Raw genomic sequence first — 19,605 nt, 5'->3', positions numbered from 1 at the left:
AAAATTAAATGCTCCATATATGACGCGGTTAATGTTAAATGAATGAAGTGTCTATATTAAATTGTACTACCTACTACATAAAAATAAATATATTAAGAATGTAGTAAATGAGTATACTTGAGACATCGGTTAAATTTAAAAATAAAAAAAAAATAATAAAAAATGGTGTAACCATTACTTAAACAAAAATAAATCTTTATATTTTTAAGAGAAGGTTTTTATTAAAAGATTCTTCAACTAATACTCTTAATACACTTATTTGCAAGACATTAAAAATACTATATGTGCTAGAAACTTGAATCAAGTTGAAGACACATTTATACAGCCTTTTGTTTTGTTTTTTAGCATCGGGAAGGAGGGATGTCTTACAGCTCCATTTTATTGGTTGGCATTTTGGTGTCCACATGAGTCAACATCATTGAAATTTCTTCATCGTCTTGTTTTATTAATGGGCTTTTGCGACGGATTGTGATACTACATCTATCTCTAAAAATAGTTTTGTTTAGTGGGGAAGTGGGTGAAAATTGCATAATCGCTATATTTGAGGGCAAAACTGCAATTATGTTGAAAATATAGTTCTAAAGAAATATTTAAAATAGTAATCGTTATTTTAGCTTAAATATATTTTTGGTCTTTTAGTTTTTGATAAATTGAAGTTTTAGTACCCTTATTTTAAAAATCCGTTGTTTGGTTTCTCAAATTAGCTTTTTTCAAAATTTTGATCTCTCCTTCTATTTTTGGGTCATTTTAAATGATGTGTCATATTTATATAAGACGTGACAATATTTATTAAACATATTTTGTTAAAATAGATATTCCATGTGATCTAATAAACACTTCCATATCATTAATGAATAGGTCATGTCATAAAAAGTGACTAAAAAGTGAGCAAAATTCAGAAAGAAAAAAAAAAGTGGAAGACAAAAACTAGTTTTTAAAACGGGGAGACCAAAATTCTTTATATATTGCGCTAACGTTTGAAAATTATTAACGCTGTTTTTTTATGAAATTTTAATTTTGATTAAAAGTAAAAATAAAAATCTTGTAAAAAAAGTAAAAATATAAATGTTTTTTCTTTCAAATTATAACAGATCAAATTAACCATGATTATATATTTCAATGAAACCAACAATATAACGAAAAATATAATCTAAATTCTTTTTTTTAATGACACCAACAACAATCTTTATTATAGAAAAAGTTGTTGCTTAAGGGTATAATTGAGATAATGAAAAAGTTAGTATCTCATCTAGTTTGTTACACTTTTTAAATGATAAAGAAAAATTTGGACATTTGTGTTTGTTACAATTTTATTTTAATATTTAAATTTATTCTTATCTATCTGTTACATGTGTTATTTGTATTGAAAATTGGGGACATTTTTGAAAAGAGAAAAAGTCAGTCCAAAGAAGCTGAAAGGGTTACTTTATATATATATTAGGGTTAACAAAATTGCATTTAAAAAAATATATATTAAATAAAAAATATTAATTATTATTATTATTTGTTAGTGGAATGAGTTGCATTCATGCCTTTCTTATTGGTGGTGATTAAAAACATGACCTCCCTCAAGTTTTTTTTTTTTTTTTTTCAATATGAGATGATCTTTTCCCCTTCTATCAAAATAATTTCCTATCAATGAAGCACGGACACGATACGAGTATTGGATACGACGCGTATCCAATACGGCGATACGTCATTCATTAAAAAATATAGGATTCGATACGTTTGAGATACGCATATAAAAAAAATTATATATTATTATTGTAATTTAAGAAAATTAAAATAAAAAGACCGCTTTGAATATGACAGAAATTGAATGTGCATTTATAGAAAAAATATTTGCTGTAAAACCTAGAAGAAGAAAAAATAACACAAATCTTAAACATTTATAGTAAATATAAAATGGAAACTACAATCATAGGTGATCGTACAAATTTTTTTTTGAACAAGAGTTGAACGTACAATTGAATGGACAACTGGTTAAATGTATCAACTATATTAAAGAAAAGAAAAACGTATATGTAATGAGTAATGAAATCATAGAAAAATATATTGTATCTATTAAAGGAGAGAGAAGAAGTAACTAAAACAAAGAGGGGTAATTAAGGAGGAGAAAGTTTTTATTGGAAAACTAAATGAACTAGTTGTGTGAGTGGCATCTGAGGCGTATCGGCAGCGTATCGCTGCGTGTCGACGACGTATCAGAATTATTTTATTTTTCAAAGATAAATAAATAAATTGGATACTCCATCGATACGTATCGACGGAGTATCAGGACGTATCAGATACGATACGGTAGCTATTTTGATGTATCCGTGCTTCATGGTTTTCTATGTTCAACTTTGGTCATGTTGATTCTCAACCTTTGGTCATGAGAGTATGTGTGTTTGAAAGTAGATGGATAATTAGATAGTGGGAATCAGAGACATGACCCCTTGTGTTTTTTAAACATGACAGGATCCCTTCACCTTTATTGAAAATGGATTCCCTCATGTTAAATTTTGGTCATGTTGAATATCACATTTCGTCATAAAAGAGTGTGTGTATCTAAAAGTTCTCTCATGTATTTATAATGTGAGAAAGTCTTCTTCGAAAATAGATTCCCTCATGTTAAATTTTGGTCATGTTCAATCTCAACTCTTGGTCATGACTCATGAGTATATGAGTTTTTGCTTAATTCAAAACTATTGTTATGTGGTAAAAGGATAAATGAAATTGATGTGATGGATTTTGTTTTGTTTCAAAATTTTTATTGTTAAATTGAGGTTGAAATGTATTGATATTATTATTGATCATTTTGTTGTAAGATGAAGTAATTTTAGGTATTATAAATGTCAATTAATTTTACAAAAGTCAATATTTTTTAAAGTTATCTATGGATATCATTAAACATCTACGTATACCTCAAAATTCGTATATTATTTGTATAAAGGATACACGTATGGATATAAAGAAAACACAAATATCATATTTATTTATCGAAACGGACAATGTATTACATAATATTCATGTTAATAAATGCCAAACACATTGATTGATTGAGTGATGAACCGTCCACTACTCAAAATAGAACCCAAATCACTGAAGATGTTTCGACCATTATTTTTACAGTCATTTTGAATTTACTTACTAATTATATTAAGATAATCTAACATGTACCCTTAAAGCATATGTTCGTATATCAAAGATAAAAATTATGTATTAAAAATTGTGTCAATTTATATTTCAAAATTTTAAAATTAAATTTTCTTAATAAATATATTATTTATGAATCTTTAAAAAAAAAATATTATTTATGAAATCCTTACCATATTGTATATTCATAGATACAAAAATAAAATATAATAATTAGGAAGTATACCCTTCAAAAGAATGTTACATTTTTTGGGGTCCGACCATGACTTGGATTCAAGAGTCGATATTACATTTCCTTCTCTTTTTTTTCTTTGATTGTAGGAGATATACAATTACTATAAAGTACAAAGACATATTCAAAGTAATTAAGCCATTAGCATATCAAAACTGAAAAAAGAAATTTTATTTATACAGAATAACATCTATTTATAATCACAAATTCATCAAATCCTGGCACAACTTGTCAATCATAGCATAGTACATATGAGGTTCATTTTTCCCAATAAACAAGGGGTCCCGTTCCTATATCATAGATGAAAGACTACATTTTTCTTAAGTTGTCTAATCTTGCCTGTAAATCACTGTCTATACCACTATCATCGGTCGCAGCAGTTTCAGCTTGAGGTACCTTCGTCTTTGCAGCCGGGGCAGCCACGGCTGATGATGGTGCATTTACAAGCTGTGCATTGAAACAAAAACTCGTTATGCATCGTTATAGTCACCACTAGTGTCATTTACTTTTAGGTGAACATTAATGTTGAATGACAAACATTTAAGAAAGATACCTCTTGGTTTATGTCAATTCCAATCTCATCAAGGACCTGGTTCACTAATTCGTCTGTTTCCTCTTCCTCTTCATCCCCTTCCAAAGCATCGTCTATGGCGTCTCCCATCACTTCCATAGTCAATTCCATCTTTTCATTCTGTCTCTCGAAATCTTGCATGATTTTCTGCAAATTTGGCAAATTCATCTGCCTATTCATTTGCCCCATGGCCTTCGTCACACCTTTCATCGCCTCACCCATAGCTTGTGTTGATTTCAATGTCTGAAAATCGTAGTGCAAAAAAAACTAGCATTCAGTAATCAATTCAATCAAAAAGTTAAAGACAGACATGGTGTCCGATCAAACTTTTACCGGTGTTAGCCAATTGATTAAATTCCACGAAACAAATATTGCTATGAGCCTTAGAACATAATATTATCAATAATGACATGTATGATAGAATAAAATAGATTACAAAACATTAACATACCTGAATTCTGAGTGATACACCTTGGAGCTGTGATTTTAGCTTGTAAAACTTTTCAATCTGATGCCTTGTTCTAACAAGATCTTTTGCCATGACTCTAACAGCTCCCTGAACAAAATTACATAAAATACAAAAATGCCATTAATATAATAAATGTCACCTGCCTGGCTACCTTAAAGCCTAAATCAGAAGTTAACAATGAAGAACCTAAAATACATGTGTCATTGCAGCCAAATCTAAGGTTGGTGTAAAAATCTAAACTTGGTGTTACAATATTAAAAGCAAACTACACTCAACGTGTGCAAACCAGTTCTACTATTTTATCATGCAAGAACTCTATTCAGTCAAAATTTCACGTTCCATTGTCTTGCTACATAATACTAAGAAAATGTAACATTAACTACTATTGCCAATTGCACTAAGTGCAATTCAAGTGTATTCTGATAGAATGCAGATCTCTATCATCACATGCATACTGCACCTATAGCATATAAGAAATCATGCTAAGAAAATATTATGTGTGATGCGTAATACCATTACCGTATTCATGTACCAATCATCTGTATAATCAGAAGAGTTGTGTTACCAATATACACATCCTCAAAACCCCAATTTCATTATTTGGTAGCAGAGCATCAAACTTAGGTTAGTGAAGTAAGTTCACATGTCCATCTCTTGTTTCTTAAGGCCAATCAGATTAGAAACAATGTAATAGAGATGGCTGACATCATAGGAGTACAGTTTCTAAGGGTTATCTTACAAATCATAGTCATAATAAACCACAAATCTTACATGTATAGATACTCTCCCTAGTAATTAATAGTATCAGTTTAGCCAAGATAGCCTAATTTTGCCTCCTCCTACCATTATAGATATTCATCGTCAAGGTCAGTTATAGGAAGAATAAATGCTTTACAGCTCAGGGATCAGCTAACTTAGTATGCTAACTACCCTGATCTCTCAATAAAATTAAAGCATTCTCCTCGTGCCTTATTTTGATTATCCAGTTCTATCTCATGCAATTTGTCATGATTCAATGTGAAATTGATCACACAATTTTCTTTCAGTGCACTTCCACCTGACTTTTTCATCTATCTTCTTGTCTATATTGATGAGATATTGTTATCAATTGTAATTATTCCGCTGGTATGTCTCAGGCAGCATTTGTCAAATCATTTTCAGACAAAAGACTTGGACCTTTTTAAATATTTTTCAGGGATTGTCGTGGCACAGTCAACTACACATGCTACAACCACTAAGCTAAAGTATGCCAAAAACTACTTTAGGAAACCGATGCGGTGCCTATTGACTCAATGATACGCAAACACTCCATTGGATCCTAACATCAAACTACTACCAAGGCAATGACTGCCATTAACAGATCCAGTGAAATATAGTCATCTGAACAAATCTAATAGTAACTAGACCAACAATTATTTTTTATTTAGGTGTGTAAGTGTGTGTCTAAATGCTAAATGTAACAGCATTGGGATGTTGTGGTTCACACCCTCAGGCAATCAGGACTGCGCAAGGAAAAAGGTTCATTTGTGGTACCATTAGATAGAACAGCATTGTTTTTAGGTCTAGTGTCAAGACAGAGTGCTGTGCATAGCAACAACCTGATGTAAAACTATGGGGCTAAAATGTTGCTTCAACTGGCTGACTCAGCGATCTCTATTTTGTTAATCCCAGATAGCGTCGCACGTAGTGCCGACCCCCTAAAATGCTACAGCACTATAGCGAATAGTGGGATAGCCACTATTCCAAAAACTAAATATCAGTGTACAAAGTAAACATAAATACTTAAAAATAGAAAAATACAAAATTAAAGAGACCATCATAATTAAAAATGATAATAAACTGTAATTTTCCATCAAAATCAAGTTCTAAATGTAATCAAAATGACATCCCATCAAAATCAAGTTCTAAAAGTAATCAAAGAGCAGAACTTAACAGAACGAAGAATAAAGCAAAGCAGTAGAAGCAAGAACAGAACAAGAACATAAAATCAAAACAATCAGAACGGAAAACAAACACAGAAGAAGCAGAACACAAACAAAGAAACAGAACAAAACGATGAAGATGAGGATGAAAAAGGCGCAGCAGAACACACAAAGAAGCAGTACAGCACACGAAGAAGGAAACAGCGACAAGATGAAAGAAAATGTGGGAATTGAAATAGTAAACTATTAGGCCACTTAAAGGGTTCGAAGGGCCATTATAACCTTAAAAAAAGACAATGTTTTATAAGTAAGGCATTTTGAAAAATTGAACTTAAAACTGCGGCCACAATTCCCCCGCCAACCGCGGCCACAAAAACTGCGACTGTGGAAGGTGGCTTACATTCCCAAGGCGTCGCAGTGACCACCGGCACTGCTACGTATTTTCATTATCTACTAAATCTGGCAGAGGACTCACTCTTCGCATGTACATTCTATGTATAGCATATAAGAATCTTGCTTAGGAAATAGGGTATATAATTACTCATACAACTACAGTATTCATGTACAAATCATGTAATTGTTACCAGAATAATAGTGGCAGGGTGCTACAACAACTCTGCCATCAAAACAGATAATCTAAGCTACCATATTCAACTTGCTACAACAAATAACTTCATAGGCAAAGAACACGATCAAGAAATGATCACATTACCATCTGGCCTTGTTTGGCACTTTTCTTTATCTCCGCAATCAACTTCTTCTCTTGTGTCTGTAAACCTTGCCTCTCCCGCTCAATTTCCCTAATTGATTTGTCCAGCATTCTCTTGTTTTCCCGCAGAAGCTCTGAAAATCACAAACTCAATCATATACTACGAAATCAATATGTAGTATTTCATCTTACAAAAACTATATTTGAATCCCATCAAATCAATCAAAAGATATGCCAATACATGATGAAAACTAAGGATCATCATAACAGAGATATCCAACTTCAAATCAAGCTTATCTACTGACATAAGTTTTGTGAAACTGTTTTGTACAACTTATGAAAACAGCTTATGACATTGCTCATAAGCTATTTTCACCTTATTTTCTTAAGTTCTCCAAGATAGCTTATGAAAACAGCTTATAGCTTATATGAAAACAATTTAACTTTATTTCATATTTTACTGTAGAAATAGCTTCTACATGAGCGCTTATGCTATAAGCTACAGATAAGATGTTTATCAAAACACAGCAGCGAATTATGATTTACAATATCACAGGAATTTGCAATAAAAAAAGGTCGATCAACGATCATGTTGAAAATAATTAAATTAAATGAAAATTTTAATGACAATTGATAAGTTCATAATCAAAATTGAAGAATTAAATTTTTGAATTTCAAAGATTGATAGCAAAAAAGGGGTTTGATTGAGGATAAACGAACCTGCAGGTGTTTTTCTCTTTCCGAAGATGAAACTCATGATGGTTGATTGAATCGGAGATCTATTCGATGAGAAAAACGGAACTTAATAATCTACACAATCGTGGTTTCTGAGAAGTGATTATTTTTGGAAGCGATTCTGCTTTTGATCGTTTAGCTTGCTTACGCGGTAAGCGTTGAAACAACGAATCATCCACGAAATAATTCGTTTTCATCTTTTCCCACACGTGCCACAATACGTGTGAGACCTAACAATAATTTTTTTTTTTTGAGGTGCCCGAAGAATAATTATTTTAGAATATGAATTTGATTTTGAGAAATGTTAACATGTACTTTTATAGATAGTATATTTAAATAAGAGTATTAAAAATTATGGCAACTTATTTCTCAATAAACTGAAAATTAATTTTTCTTAATAAATATCTATTATATGTGAAAACTTTGTTAACATAACCTTTTTTTTTTTAGTTTAATGGTTAAAATTCACATTTTTCAAGGTGAATAAGTAAGGTGTTCGGGGTTCGAACCTCAACCCCTGCATATAACAATGCATGCCTCTACCAACTGAGCTATGCTCACAGAGATCGACCCTTTTAATTTATATACTAACGTTTATAATATTTATTTATGTATGTAGAATGATATATCAATTAATTTTTTTGGAAAATAAGATTTTTTTTTAATAGTGAATGATATTGTTCCTATTAAAGTCGGGTACTTTATATTTTAATGAGATTTAACTATTTTTTATTTAAATAATATTATAGAAAAGATAAAATAGTAAATAACATAATTTAATTAAGGGTAAAATTGGAAAAAAAAAATGTTATATCATATTTTTTGAGAGTCTAAAAGTGTTTCACATACATATTATATTTAATGTTGTCATATTATCTAATGATGTGCAATTTTATTTTATTTTTGTAAAAATGTCATTTTTTTAAAAAGAAGAAGAAAAACCGCATATAAAACTGTAAGATTTAAGTAAATGTCTACAAACATTTTGTGTAGTAGTTGGAAATCTAAAAAATGTGATGGATTAAAACAAGTTTTGACGAAAAATTGCACAATATGGTGGGTTTCAGATTTGAGAGTTTGTGAGTTTTTAAGAGTCCAAACTAAAATGCAGAAGTGAGGGGAAAATGAGAGGTTCGAAATGTATATAAATATGTCCGAATTCTAGAATTTGAATACATCAAATACATTTCAGATTTTTGAATTCAAACATAAATAGTTTTGGAATACAATAAGGCGCGGGAAACATGGCGGAAAGAACTTCACCTTTGTTTATGGATAACTTTTGTTTATTATTTCCAGATCTTTGGCTTTGAGTAGAATATGTGAAGGCTTAAATGCTCTTTTGATCCCTTAAGTATTTAATTGGTATCGCTTTGGTCCATTAACTAAAAAAAAGATTGTTTGAGTACTTTAAGTTTTTTTTTAGTCTCGTTTTGGTCCCTTCTGTTAGGTTTCCGTTAGGTTTAATAAAAAACGTTAAGTGTGGACACGTGTCACCTTATCATTGGCTTTGAGAATTTTTTTTACAAAAAAATATATAATATATATTATTTTTTTAAGGGAGAGGATACAATTGTAACTAAGTAATAGTTATTTTTAATGACAAATGTTAATTATTATGTTATTTTCCTTTAAGAAAAAAAATTATTATGTTATTTTCTTTTTCTTATCCGAGCTCGAACCCTAACCTCTAACTTCTTAACTCTTAGTTCAAACACGTTAAACTTAACAACGCAACAGTAAATTTTGTAAATTGCAAAACTAAAATCGGTGAGTGACCCATAAATGGCGCCATAAAACATGTGGTTGGTTTAACTATCATAAATAGGAGACTTTCTAAGTCTTGATTTTTCTGTTCAAGGTCCCATAAAATCTTGAATAAAAAACATGTGGTCCTAAATCAAGCCATCATATGTCTCACGTAGGTAGTTTGGTAAAGGGACATTGAAGAAGGTTTCATTTTCGATCTCTGGAAACGAACAATTCTCCTGCCCTCAAATAATGTACTATAAGGACATTTGTCCAATAAAGATTTGTATTATGATAAATCCAAATTCACCTCTGTTTTTTTTATTTTTTTATATATAAATATCAAATCCACCTTCTATAACTTCAAATGTTTGGTCTAATTATAAAAAGAATAGATCTTGAATTCGAGAGATCTAAGGTTCGAGTCTCACTAGTCCCCTAAAGATCATGCCTTAAACTGAGGCACCATCCCATCACCTTAAATTTGCTGTAACAAAAAAAAATTCCCTTCCAATATAAACTAACTCAAAACTAATATCTAAATATAGGTCTACGACCTCACACTCACATCTTTAAAATGTTTGCAGATCCATCACCCTTGAAACAATCACTATCCCCAGTCACTCATCCTTCTCTCAACTCGCTGATATAGGTCTGCATGAGATCACAATTCTTTTTAACATTTTATGAAACTAATAGAACTAAAGGATACACATGTGAGGACATAATAGTTAAATTTTGCAACTACTAAAAAAAAAAAGTTAATTTTGCAAATTGCAAAACTATAATTGGCGTGTGATCCAAAAAACATGTGGTTGGTTTAATTACTTATAATTATGATATACTAATATAAATGGGAGACTCTTTTTTAACAAGACGGGAACTTCATAAAAAATTACTACATACCTAAATTGATGGACATTTTACTTTGTTTAACAAGTTGACTTGAATATTAAATATTGACCCGCTGCAAATTAAAAAGGGATGCTTGTGGTACTCTTAAGTGGACTTCCTATAATCCAACAATACTTAGAAACAATCTGGGATTACCTCTAGTTCCTTCACTCTCGAAAGTTTTTTTCAATTATAATCAACCTTGATTACAAAAGTACTTAAACACAACGTCTAAGATTTCATGTCTTTCCCTAAGGACTTCCTATAATCCAACATGATTAAGAGTTTAAAGGAATTTGTTGTTGTGTACACTTCAGATTTAAAGAGTGATAAACTAATTTAAGCATAATACAAATGATTTGTATCTAAAAAGTATTTCTAACATAAGAATTTTAAGATGAGAGTTTGTAAGAATTTTTCTAAGTATTTTTGTGCTAATACTTTATCAGAATTTCGGCACAGTTGAAAGCGAATATTTCTCTCTATATTTCTTCAAACACTCAATGTCATTTTATAGGAGATTTGAATAGAGCCGTTGTTTGAAGAGAATGTGAGCTCACCAAACTTCCTTGAGAAGTTTCTTCAGAATTCAAATCCTTTGCCCATTTTGGATTTCTCCGTTGAATAGTACTTCAAAATTTCTTTGCTTCTTTAGGAATGATATGTTGCATCCATTTTGTCTCTTACAAAGATTTGTCCGCTCTTGCAACTTGTATTCTTTTAATTCACAAAGACAAAAGCACTATGATTGTGGACAAATTGTTGACAATCATGTTTTTTCGGAAGAAGACAAAAGTGGGTCAGATGTTCATCAGAGCACTAATCATTAACTTGATCCTTCAAAGCTTCGTCTTCATATCAGAGCTTGTCTTCACAACTTGATGCATATTTGATCAAAGCATTGATTTTTTGTTGACCATCTTCAATCAGAGCTTTGTCATCAGAGCCTCTTTTTTTGTTCAGTGCATTGACTTTCAGAGATTGTTGACTTTAGAGTTGAATTTTAATTCTATTGTCCTACACACTCGAACAAGCTTTAGAGAGCACCAAATTGTTTATTTTATATATTGTTATCAACAAAATCTTAGAGACATTGTACTAAAACTCATCTTAGTTCAAAAGTGTTGCTTTCAAGGTAGGTGAATAATGGAATTAAATGCTTCCACAAATTTTGTAAGAGTTTATACTTTTTTTTTGTCGAAAGAGATGAGATTCCAATAAAAAGGCGGTATAACCAGGGGTAAATGGTCGTATATTCATGGGGTAGCATTGGCTACTCCAAAAGGAAAAATAAAAACTTGAATAATTAACATGGTTTAAGGGTTGTTTGTTTCTAAGGAAAGAAAGTGAAGGGGGTGGGAAAGTTGAGGGAAAGAAAGAATTTCCATAGTTTGGAACAAAGGAACATGACAAAGGAAAGAAACTGATATATGGGACCCACATAAATATTCTTTCCGCTCAAATTTGTAAAGAAAGTGGGAGTGGATAAACTTTTAGACTGAAAAGACAATATAGCCCTTATTTTATCATCTATAGTCCCATGTTATTTTTTCTAATATATACACCATTATTTTTCGGAAAATGGCAAACGTGGGTTGTGCAATTAACGTGTTGTCATAGTTCTTCTTCAAGTACCTAATTTTATATTTGATTTTATTAAATAAACATATATTTCTACGTGTTGATATGCATGTAAATTACAATCTTTATATAAGGGTATTTATGTCATTTATTAAATATACATCTTTCTTTCCTTTCACTTTTTCACTTATTCCAAACAACCTAAAAATCATCTTACTTTCCTTTCACTTTCTATTCACTTTCATTCCTTAATCATTCTTTCCTTTTACTTTCTTTCCTCTCACCATCCAAACATAGCCTTAATGTATAGCTACCCCATTAATATATTATTTGGTTACTCCAAACAATTTGGTTGGTTCAAAGAGAGATGCTATTAAAATAATATTAATAATCTATTTAGTTTAGTGTCCATTATGAATAAATTTGACTTCTTAAAACTCTATATAGCTCAAATTTTATAAATAACTATTGTTAGCTTTTGTTTTCTTTGTCGTGTTTCATTAAGTATAAGTAAAAATTATTGTAAATTAATTTTACTTATTGATTAAGTTTAATATTTTAGTTTTTAAAATACTTTTATTTCTTCTTTATGTTTGTCCCCCTCGCAAAAATTGTGCAATTTTGGAGGATTAGCCCAAATAATACACTCTTATTACAAATAAACACTAACGCACAAGAGAGACCAAAAGAACTATCAAAGATATACCAATCCCAAACTTAAATGAAGATAAAAAACAAACAAGGCCAAAAGCAAAAGAGCTTTAACCTAAGACTATTAGCCTAGAAGATAAATTAAACAAAATATTATGATTGTGCCAAGGCAAAAATCCAAGAAGCAGGAGCACATTGACATAGAGCAAGACTCCCCAAAAGATACTATAGTAGCACATTGAAGCAATCAATAGAAGCTGGTGGCAAGCTTAAAAAACAAAACACCATTCTCCAAAGGTCGCGAACATAGAGGCAAAAGAAATAAAAAAAGATGGAGTAAATAGTCAATTTTCTTCGTCAATTATCCCCCTAAAATTAACAAAACTTTAATTACCCCCTTGAAATTGTATAACGTTAATCAATTTACCCCTCCGTCAAATTTTTCTGTTAACTGTTTTCGGTTATGATCAAATACCCCCCTGAAATTTTGCACTTATGTGCAAAATGTCCCCTAAACTTGAAAATTTATATATATATATTTTTTATCCTTGACTCAAAAGATATTAAAAGCAAACAATTAACAATTATTTATCATATAAATCTTTATGGAATGTATGTTTATGCAGCTATTGGTCATATAAATCTTTATGGAATGTATGTTACTCTCATGTGTTTTAAATATATACATATATAGAAGACCTTTTTTTTACATAAGTTGGTAATTATGTTAGAGTATGTAGTCATAAAGTAAACAAGTCTTTGATAATTGTGTGTCCATAAAGAAAATTCATAGGTTAATATCTACAGAAGGAAGAAGAAACAAGGCTTAGGTTTGTGAATTTGCAACTTAATTAATGATATAATTTTTATAATGCAGGAAATGTCATATCTATTAGCTGCAACATGTTAAATAGATTATGTCATAGACCTTCTGCATGAAGCCGATAGATTACATTGTACTACAAAGTTATGTGATAGATATTAATTTTCTGCTACTATGGCATTCTTGTCTTGGTTTATTTCAACGGCTTGATATCTTTTTAATATTTGGTTTTTAGTTTTACCTTCTTTGTAAAAAATTTATCTTGCTCCTTGTAGATAAATGAAATATGAATGAAAATGCTGCACATGACAAAACCATGATTTCTTTGGCATATATTCATTCATTTTCTTGTGAATAGAATTTTTATGACAATAGGTACAATATACTACTTGAAGAACTAAATGTATGATTTTTGGTAAGAAAAAAAATTTAAATTTTTAAGTTTATGGGGCATTTTGCACATAAGTACAAAATTTCAGGGGGGATATTTGATCATAACCGTAAACAGTTAACAGAAAAATTTGACGGAGGGGTAAATTGATTAACGTTATGCAATTTCAGGGGGGTAATTGAAGTTTTGTTAATTTCAGGGGGATAATTGACGAAACTTACAATTTCAGAGGGGAAAATGACTATTTACTCAAAAAAGATGCCTTCTTTAAAACTCCAAGGAACTACCACCATCAATCCAATTAAATTATGGAAAATTCTTCGGTGAAGTCGTGATAATGAATTTTTTTTTTTGGTGATGTTAAATGGTCAATTATTGAATATTTGTGTATTTAATTCATGTCATGTCAGATTATATGGTGTATTGCATATTTATCCATAATGTGTGTTATTATATCTTTACTTATTGCAATTGTGTCCTTGATTAGATTAAAATTAAATATAGATTCTCGTTTGTGCACTAAGATTGAAATTCCCCTTAATATTTTGTATGATGACTGATTTGTAACAAGGTAAAGTTTAGTTTTAGAGTGGTCTATTAGCAGCACACTAGCTAACATGACATCGACAATTATACTATTGACTAAACAAAATAACTTTTTCCAGAAGAGAAATTCTTACGTGAACTCTTACCCAACACATCATTCTTACACCCAACCAATTAAAATCAAACACCTCATTAAAATAATAAAAAGAATTAATATAAAAAAAAAATATTTTTAATATTTCTCTCTCCTTTTTCTACTTTCTTTAACCGACAAGAACCACCCACCACCATTTATGTTTCCATTTCCTTAATTAAAATCACACTTTATTTAAAGTTAATAACATGTGTCATATTTTTATTAGTCAAGTGTAAGAATAATGTGTTGGGTGAGAGTTCATGCAAGAATATCTCTTTCCAAAAAAGTCAAAAAAGTCAATTTTCTAACTGCACCGTAGAAAAACCCCATAAATTATATACCAGCCATAACTACACCGAGCTGCACACCTTTGGCAGTAAAAGAACCAAATCTGAGAACTAAAAACACCCAGATACTATCATGCATGACAATTTCACAAAAGTTTGTTTTTACACATTTCCACCGTTCACATATGTTAAGAGACTTTTACTCAAAAAAAACAAGTAAAAACTTATATTTTCAAGATAAAATTTCTATTAGCGGATTTCTTAATCAATATCTTTAAGACAGACATTGGTTAACAAGATCCTTTTATATATTGTTATCGTCAAAACTTTAGAGACATTGTTATAATACTCATCTTATTTCAAAAGTTGTGCTTTTATGGTTGGTGAGTAATGATGGCATTAAGTGCTTCCACACATTTTACACATTTCTACAGTTCACACATGTTCACATGACTTTTACTCAAAAAAACAAGTTGACTTAGAATATTAAATATTGACCTGTTGCAAGTTAAAAAGAGATGAATGTGGTACTCTGAAGAGAACAAGAGAACTTGTTGCCTCACTCTTACTCTCAAATTTCCCAACTATGAGTTACAATAAGCTCATTAGTTTGACTTTTCAGAAACTCAGCAAAAGAAAATTTCATGGCACTACCAAAACAAGTTCAACCTATTGGGAGAATCTTATTGAGAAAGATGTAAAAATTGGAAACCCTGAAGAAAATAATGAGAGTGTATCCATATATAGGGTCCCACCAAACATGTTACGTGTAGAACCAAAAGCCTACATACCCAACAATATCTCAATAGGTCCTTACCATTATGGATCACAACACCTACAAGAAATGGAAATTCTCAAAAACAAGTTCTTTCAGCGTCTCTTTGATAAAAAAGGTGCAAATGGAGCCAAATTAGAAGATGCTTGGAAGTTTCTTGAGAAAGAAGAGATCAATGCTAGAAGATGTTACATGGGTGAAATCAAATTAAGCAGTGATGAGTTTCTAAAGATGATGTTAGTTGATGGTTCTTTCATCATTCAACTCTTGAGAGATTTATCAGACAACAAATTCAAACATGTTCCTTCTCTTAGTAGATGGATGTTACCAACCATTCGTCGCGAGTTGATAATGCTCGAAAACCAACTTCCAATGTTTGTTTTAACAAAATTGTTTGAATTAACCAATAACATGACCAATAGTCCTAAACCACAAATGAGTTTCAACACTCTTTCCTTCAAATTCTTCTACGGTTTGCTTAAACCCGAGTCGAGAAAAACCCCTAAATGTCAAACATCTTACAAGTATAAAGTTGAACATGTTCTTGATCTTCTTAGATACAACATAAGACCGAAACTCATCGGCGAAGAGCTGAGAGGACGTCAGAGCGAGATGATTCATTCAATAACCGAACTAAAAGAAGGGGGTGTGAAAATTAAAGCTTGTGAGAATAGAGAATTGTTGGATATAAGCTTTGGAAAAAAATGGGGAGTTATGATAAAGCAACTAACTATTCCTCCATTGTACATTGGTGATCATAGAGGAACCGTGTTTCGTAACATCGTTGCATTCGAGAAATGTCACAAGAGATGCAACCCAGACATGACAAATTACATGTTTTTCTTAAACGGACTCATAAACTCGACCAACGATGTTTCTGTTCTTCATTATAAAGGGATTATTCATCATTCTTTAGGGAGTGATGAACATGTGGAAGAACTAATCAACAACATAACTAAAGATATAGTTCCTGATATGAATGAGTCATATTTATACAAAGTTGTGAATGATGCAAATGATTATTTGAGTTCTTGGCGTGCAGGATTGAGAGTTGCAATTGTGCACAACTATTTAACTAGCTGGGCTGTGGGACTTTCAACCTTTGGGGCTTTTTTGGCTCTTTACTTTACATTCATACAAGCAATTTGTGAGATTAAGAACACATTCAGTACAATGAAGGAAGCCAAGTTCAGTTCAGTGTTCAAAGGTTTGTTCATTCTTCCATTTGATGACCCTCCTCACTCTCCAGAAATCCATCATGTAGGTAAGGATCATGATGTCTCCACTAGGAGTGCTTCTTAAAATTCCATCTTTTTCACTATCTTTTCAATAAGTCGGTCCTAGTTTACTCTTCCATTTTCTTCATTGAGAGGAAGGTTTAGGATAAATTTTTGACACAAAATCACCTATTTCCATCTTTATCTCCATATTTTAGTCTAAATTAGTAAGTTTTACATAGATCTAGTTTTTTTCCCTTGTGATTTCGTTGTCAAAGGGTGATGTTGTGTTTTGCAGCGTTGTATGATTTTCTATCTTGTTGCGGTGTTCGTTTGGTTTCTAGTGAAAAACTCTCATCAATTATCATATTATTTGTAAGTATTTTGTCATTGTATGTTGTTAACTTAGATGTTATGAGTTTGTTTGCATATTCTCATTTACGTTATTAATGATGTTGAATATGTGTTGTATATTATATACTTTATCAATTTAAATAAATGAATATCAATTTTATTTTTGTCAACCAAGATCAGCCACTACTTATTTCGAAAAATAAAGTACCTCTCTTTCATGATTTTTGGATTCAAGAATTTATTTGTAAAGTTGAAAAAGTGAAGATATAAAATAAGAAAGGTTAATGATGAGTATCCCGAATTTTTTTATCCCGAGATATTCACGACCTTGTTAAATTGGTCTTGCTATCACTTTTTTTTTTTTTTTTTCAGCATGTGTACTTCAACTAATGTGGCTCCCCACTGCCCGTGACATTTTTTTTTTTAGATAGACGAAATGACAAAGTCATTATAAACTCACACACACAAATGGAGGTAACGCGGTTCGAACCCCGATCATGACATCCGGCCTAGCAATTTTGACATTTTTGCCAATTGAGCTAGGACTTATGGATACTGCCCGTGACATTTTAATATTGTGAAAACTCATAAAGGTGTTTAACAATTTGCCGACATTATTAAATCCTATGTTTCGTGGAATAAAGCCTCCTTAGACTTCTATAATTTTGGAACAACTTTTCCAACAACCTAAAAATACCCTTATGACACATTGATATAGTGTTTTTGAGCTTTTTTTTCTTTTTATTTTTACAAAAATACCCCTATATATATAGGGTTGTTAAAATAGTTGTTGCAAAAGAGATGTTCAAATATCATTTCTCTTTAGTTCGCTTGATGCATCATTATTCACAAAAATATAACAGTACCATCCAATAAGATTCAATGGTTATTATTGAAAACTGTATTGTTTCGCTGTAACAAATCCTAGTCCATTAATGTGAGGATGTGTATGTGCACAGCCAGAAAATTTTGAGATTAACAGATTGATATTGTTTTTTTTTTTTTTTGTCAAAGTAATCTAGTGGTTATAATTCATTTTTGGTTTAATTGCACTTTTTCCCTCTACCTTTTGTCAATTGTGCGATTTTGCACCCCATCTTTTGCCAATTGTGTTTGTCTTCAAAATCATCATTAAAAGAGGGGAAATAGGTCGAAAGATGGGATGCAAAATCGCTCAAAAAAATAAGAGGGGGTGCAAAATCGCACAATTGGCAAAATTATAGGGTGCAAAAGTGCAATTAAACACAAGAAAGTCCATCCAACCAGAAAGGGGACAAAAAATGGGGTGCAAAATCGCTAAAAAAAAAGAGGGGGTGCAAAATCGCACAATTAGCAAAAGTAGGGGGAAAAGTGCAATTAAGAAGGAGAATAAATGGGATGTCTGAAGTTTGAACCACAACCCCTACATATAACAATGCATGTCTCTATCAACTAAGCACGAAGACTTTAAACACCATCAATTTTCACTTTTGCACCTCACCCAAAGACATTCTCTTTTGCACAGATACAGACACGGACACCGGACACGACAGGGACACCGACACGTCGACACAGCTAATTTTTTTTAGAAAATCACAAACTGCAGTGTAATTATATGTGTTGGTGTCGTGTCGGTGTCGAACACGACGCGTGTCTAATACGACACGTGTCTGACACGGAAACACGCCTTATCCAAGGAATGTCCGTGCTTCATAGCTCTCCAAACTCTTCCTTACAACGTCCTTGCTTGAATTTATTTTTCATAAGTAGCTTCAACCCCTTCCTCTCCAAGAACACGTATTTGAATAACTTTGGATTGATTACGTCAAGCAAGTACGTCAACCAAGTGACGTATTATCATCTCTTATCTCCTTCCAGCTGCCAAGGGCAGAGATATCAATGATTTCAGAAGACAACAATGACTTCCAATCCGTAGTATTCATTTCCTTTATAAGTCTCTTGTTCACCAAGAAGTTATTGAACAATAATACCTTTCACCATAAATAGGATATTCAGGTTCCGTAAGCTTAGCTCAGTTGGTAGGACAATACATTGTTATATATAGGGACTGAGGTTCGAACCTTGGACAATCCACTTATTCACCTGATAAGGTGCATCTCTTCTAATATAAATTAGGACATCATTTGGACATATGCATCTTTTCAATTTTCCAATATAATAAGAGAAATGATAATTTATGTCATTAGAGCACATGTTAAGAATCGACTAATAAAATTATGTATTAAAAATTATGTTAATTTATTATTGAAAATGTTGAAATTAATTTTTTTTAATAATTTCTTACCATTTATGAAATGTTTAACATACATACGAAGAATACAAGTTAACATCAACCATAAAATAAAATATAAGACGTCAAGAGCAAAAATTTGTCGGATGGAGTACTTGTTATAATTCTCAAGTTGCATTAATATTTAAACCGTTC

The 19,605-nt window shown here is 31.3% G+C and overlaps 2 protein-coding genes across 2 annotated transcripts; one reads left to right on the top strand and one right to left on the bottom strand.

Moving 5' to 3' along the window:
- Positions 1 to 3,517: 3,517 nt before the first annotated feature.
- On the bottom strand, positions 3,518 to 7,945 carry LOC25486474 (vacuolar protein sorting-associated protein 2 homolog 1). Its single transcript, XM_013608053.2, has 5 exons — positions 7,762 to 7,945; positions 7,045 to 7,175; positions 4,393 to 4,497; positions 3,924 to 4,184; positions 3,518 to 3,817 (listed from the first exon to the last, which is right to left on the bottom strand). Exons 1-5 carry the CDS (start codon positions 7,796 to 7,798, stop codon positions 3,680 to 3,682), a joined length of 672 nt encoding a protein of 223 aa, XP_013463507.1. The 5' UTR covers positions 7,799 to 7,945; the 3' UTR covers positions 3,518 to 3,679.
- Positions 7,946 to 15,375: 7,430 nt separating this feature from the next.
- On the top strand, positions 15,376 to 17,205 carry LOC25486473 (UPF0481 protein At3g47200). The gene has a single exon (XM_013608052.3). The coding sequence runs from the start codon at positions 15,421 to 15,423 to the stop codon at positions 16,909 to 16,911; it is 1,491 nt and encodes a 496-aa protein (XP_013463506.1). The 5' UTR covers positions 15,376 to 15,420; the 3' UTR covers positions 16,912 to 17,205.
- The last annotated feature ends 2,400 nt before the right edge of the window (positions 17,206 to 19,605 follow it).

Source organism: Medicago truncatula, chromosome 2 (assembly GCF_003473485.1).
Source record: "Medicago truncatula cultivar Jemalong A17 chromosome 2, MtrunA17r5.0-ANR, whole genome shotgun sequence".
Taxonomy (NCBI): domain Eukaryota; kingdom Viridiplantae; phylum Streptophyta; class Magnoliopsida; order Fabales; family Fabaceae; genus Medicago; species Medicago truncatula.
This window is presented reverse-complemented; position numbering and strand designations above follow the sequence as displayed.

Coding starts and splice junctions, on each gene's coding strand:
- LOC25486473 (XM_013608052.3), top strand. CDS start 15,421: ATGAGTTACAATAAGCTCATTAGTTTGACTTTTCAGAAACTCAGCAAA.
- LOC25486474 (XM_013608053.2), bottom strand. CDS start 7,798: ATGAGTTTCATCTTCGGAAAGAGAAAAACACCTGCAG. Junction 7,176..7,761: donor AAAGAGAAAAACACCTGCAG/GTTCGTTTATCC, acceptor TGTGATTTTCAG/AGCTTCTGCGGGAAAACAAG. Junction 3,818..3,923: donor GAATTGACATAAACCAAGAG/GTATCTTTCTTA, acceptor TTCAATGCACAG/CTTGTAAATGCACCATCATC.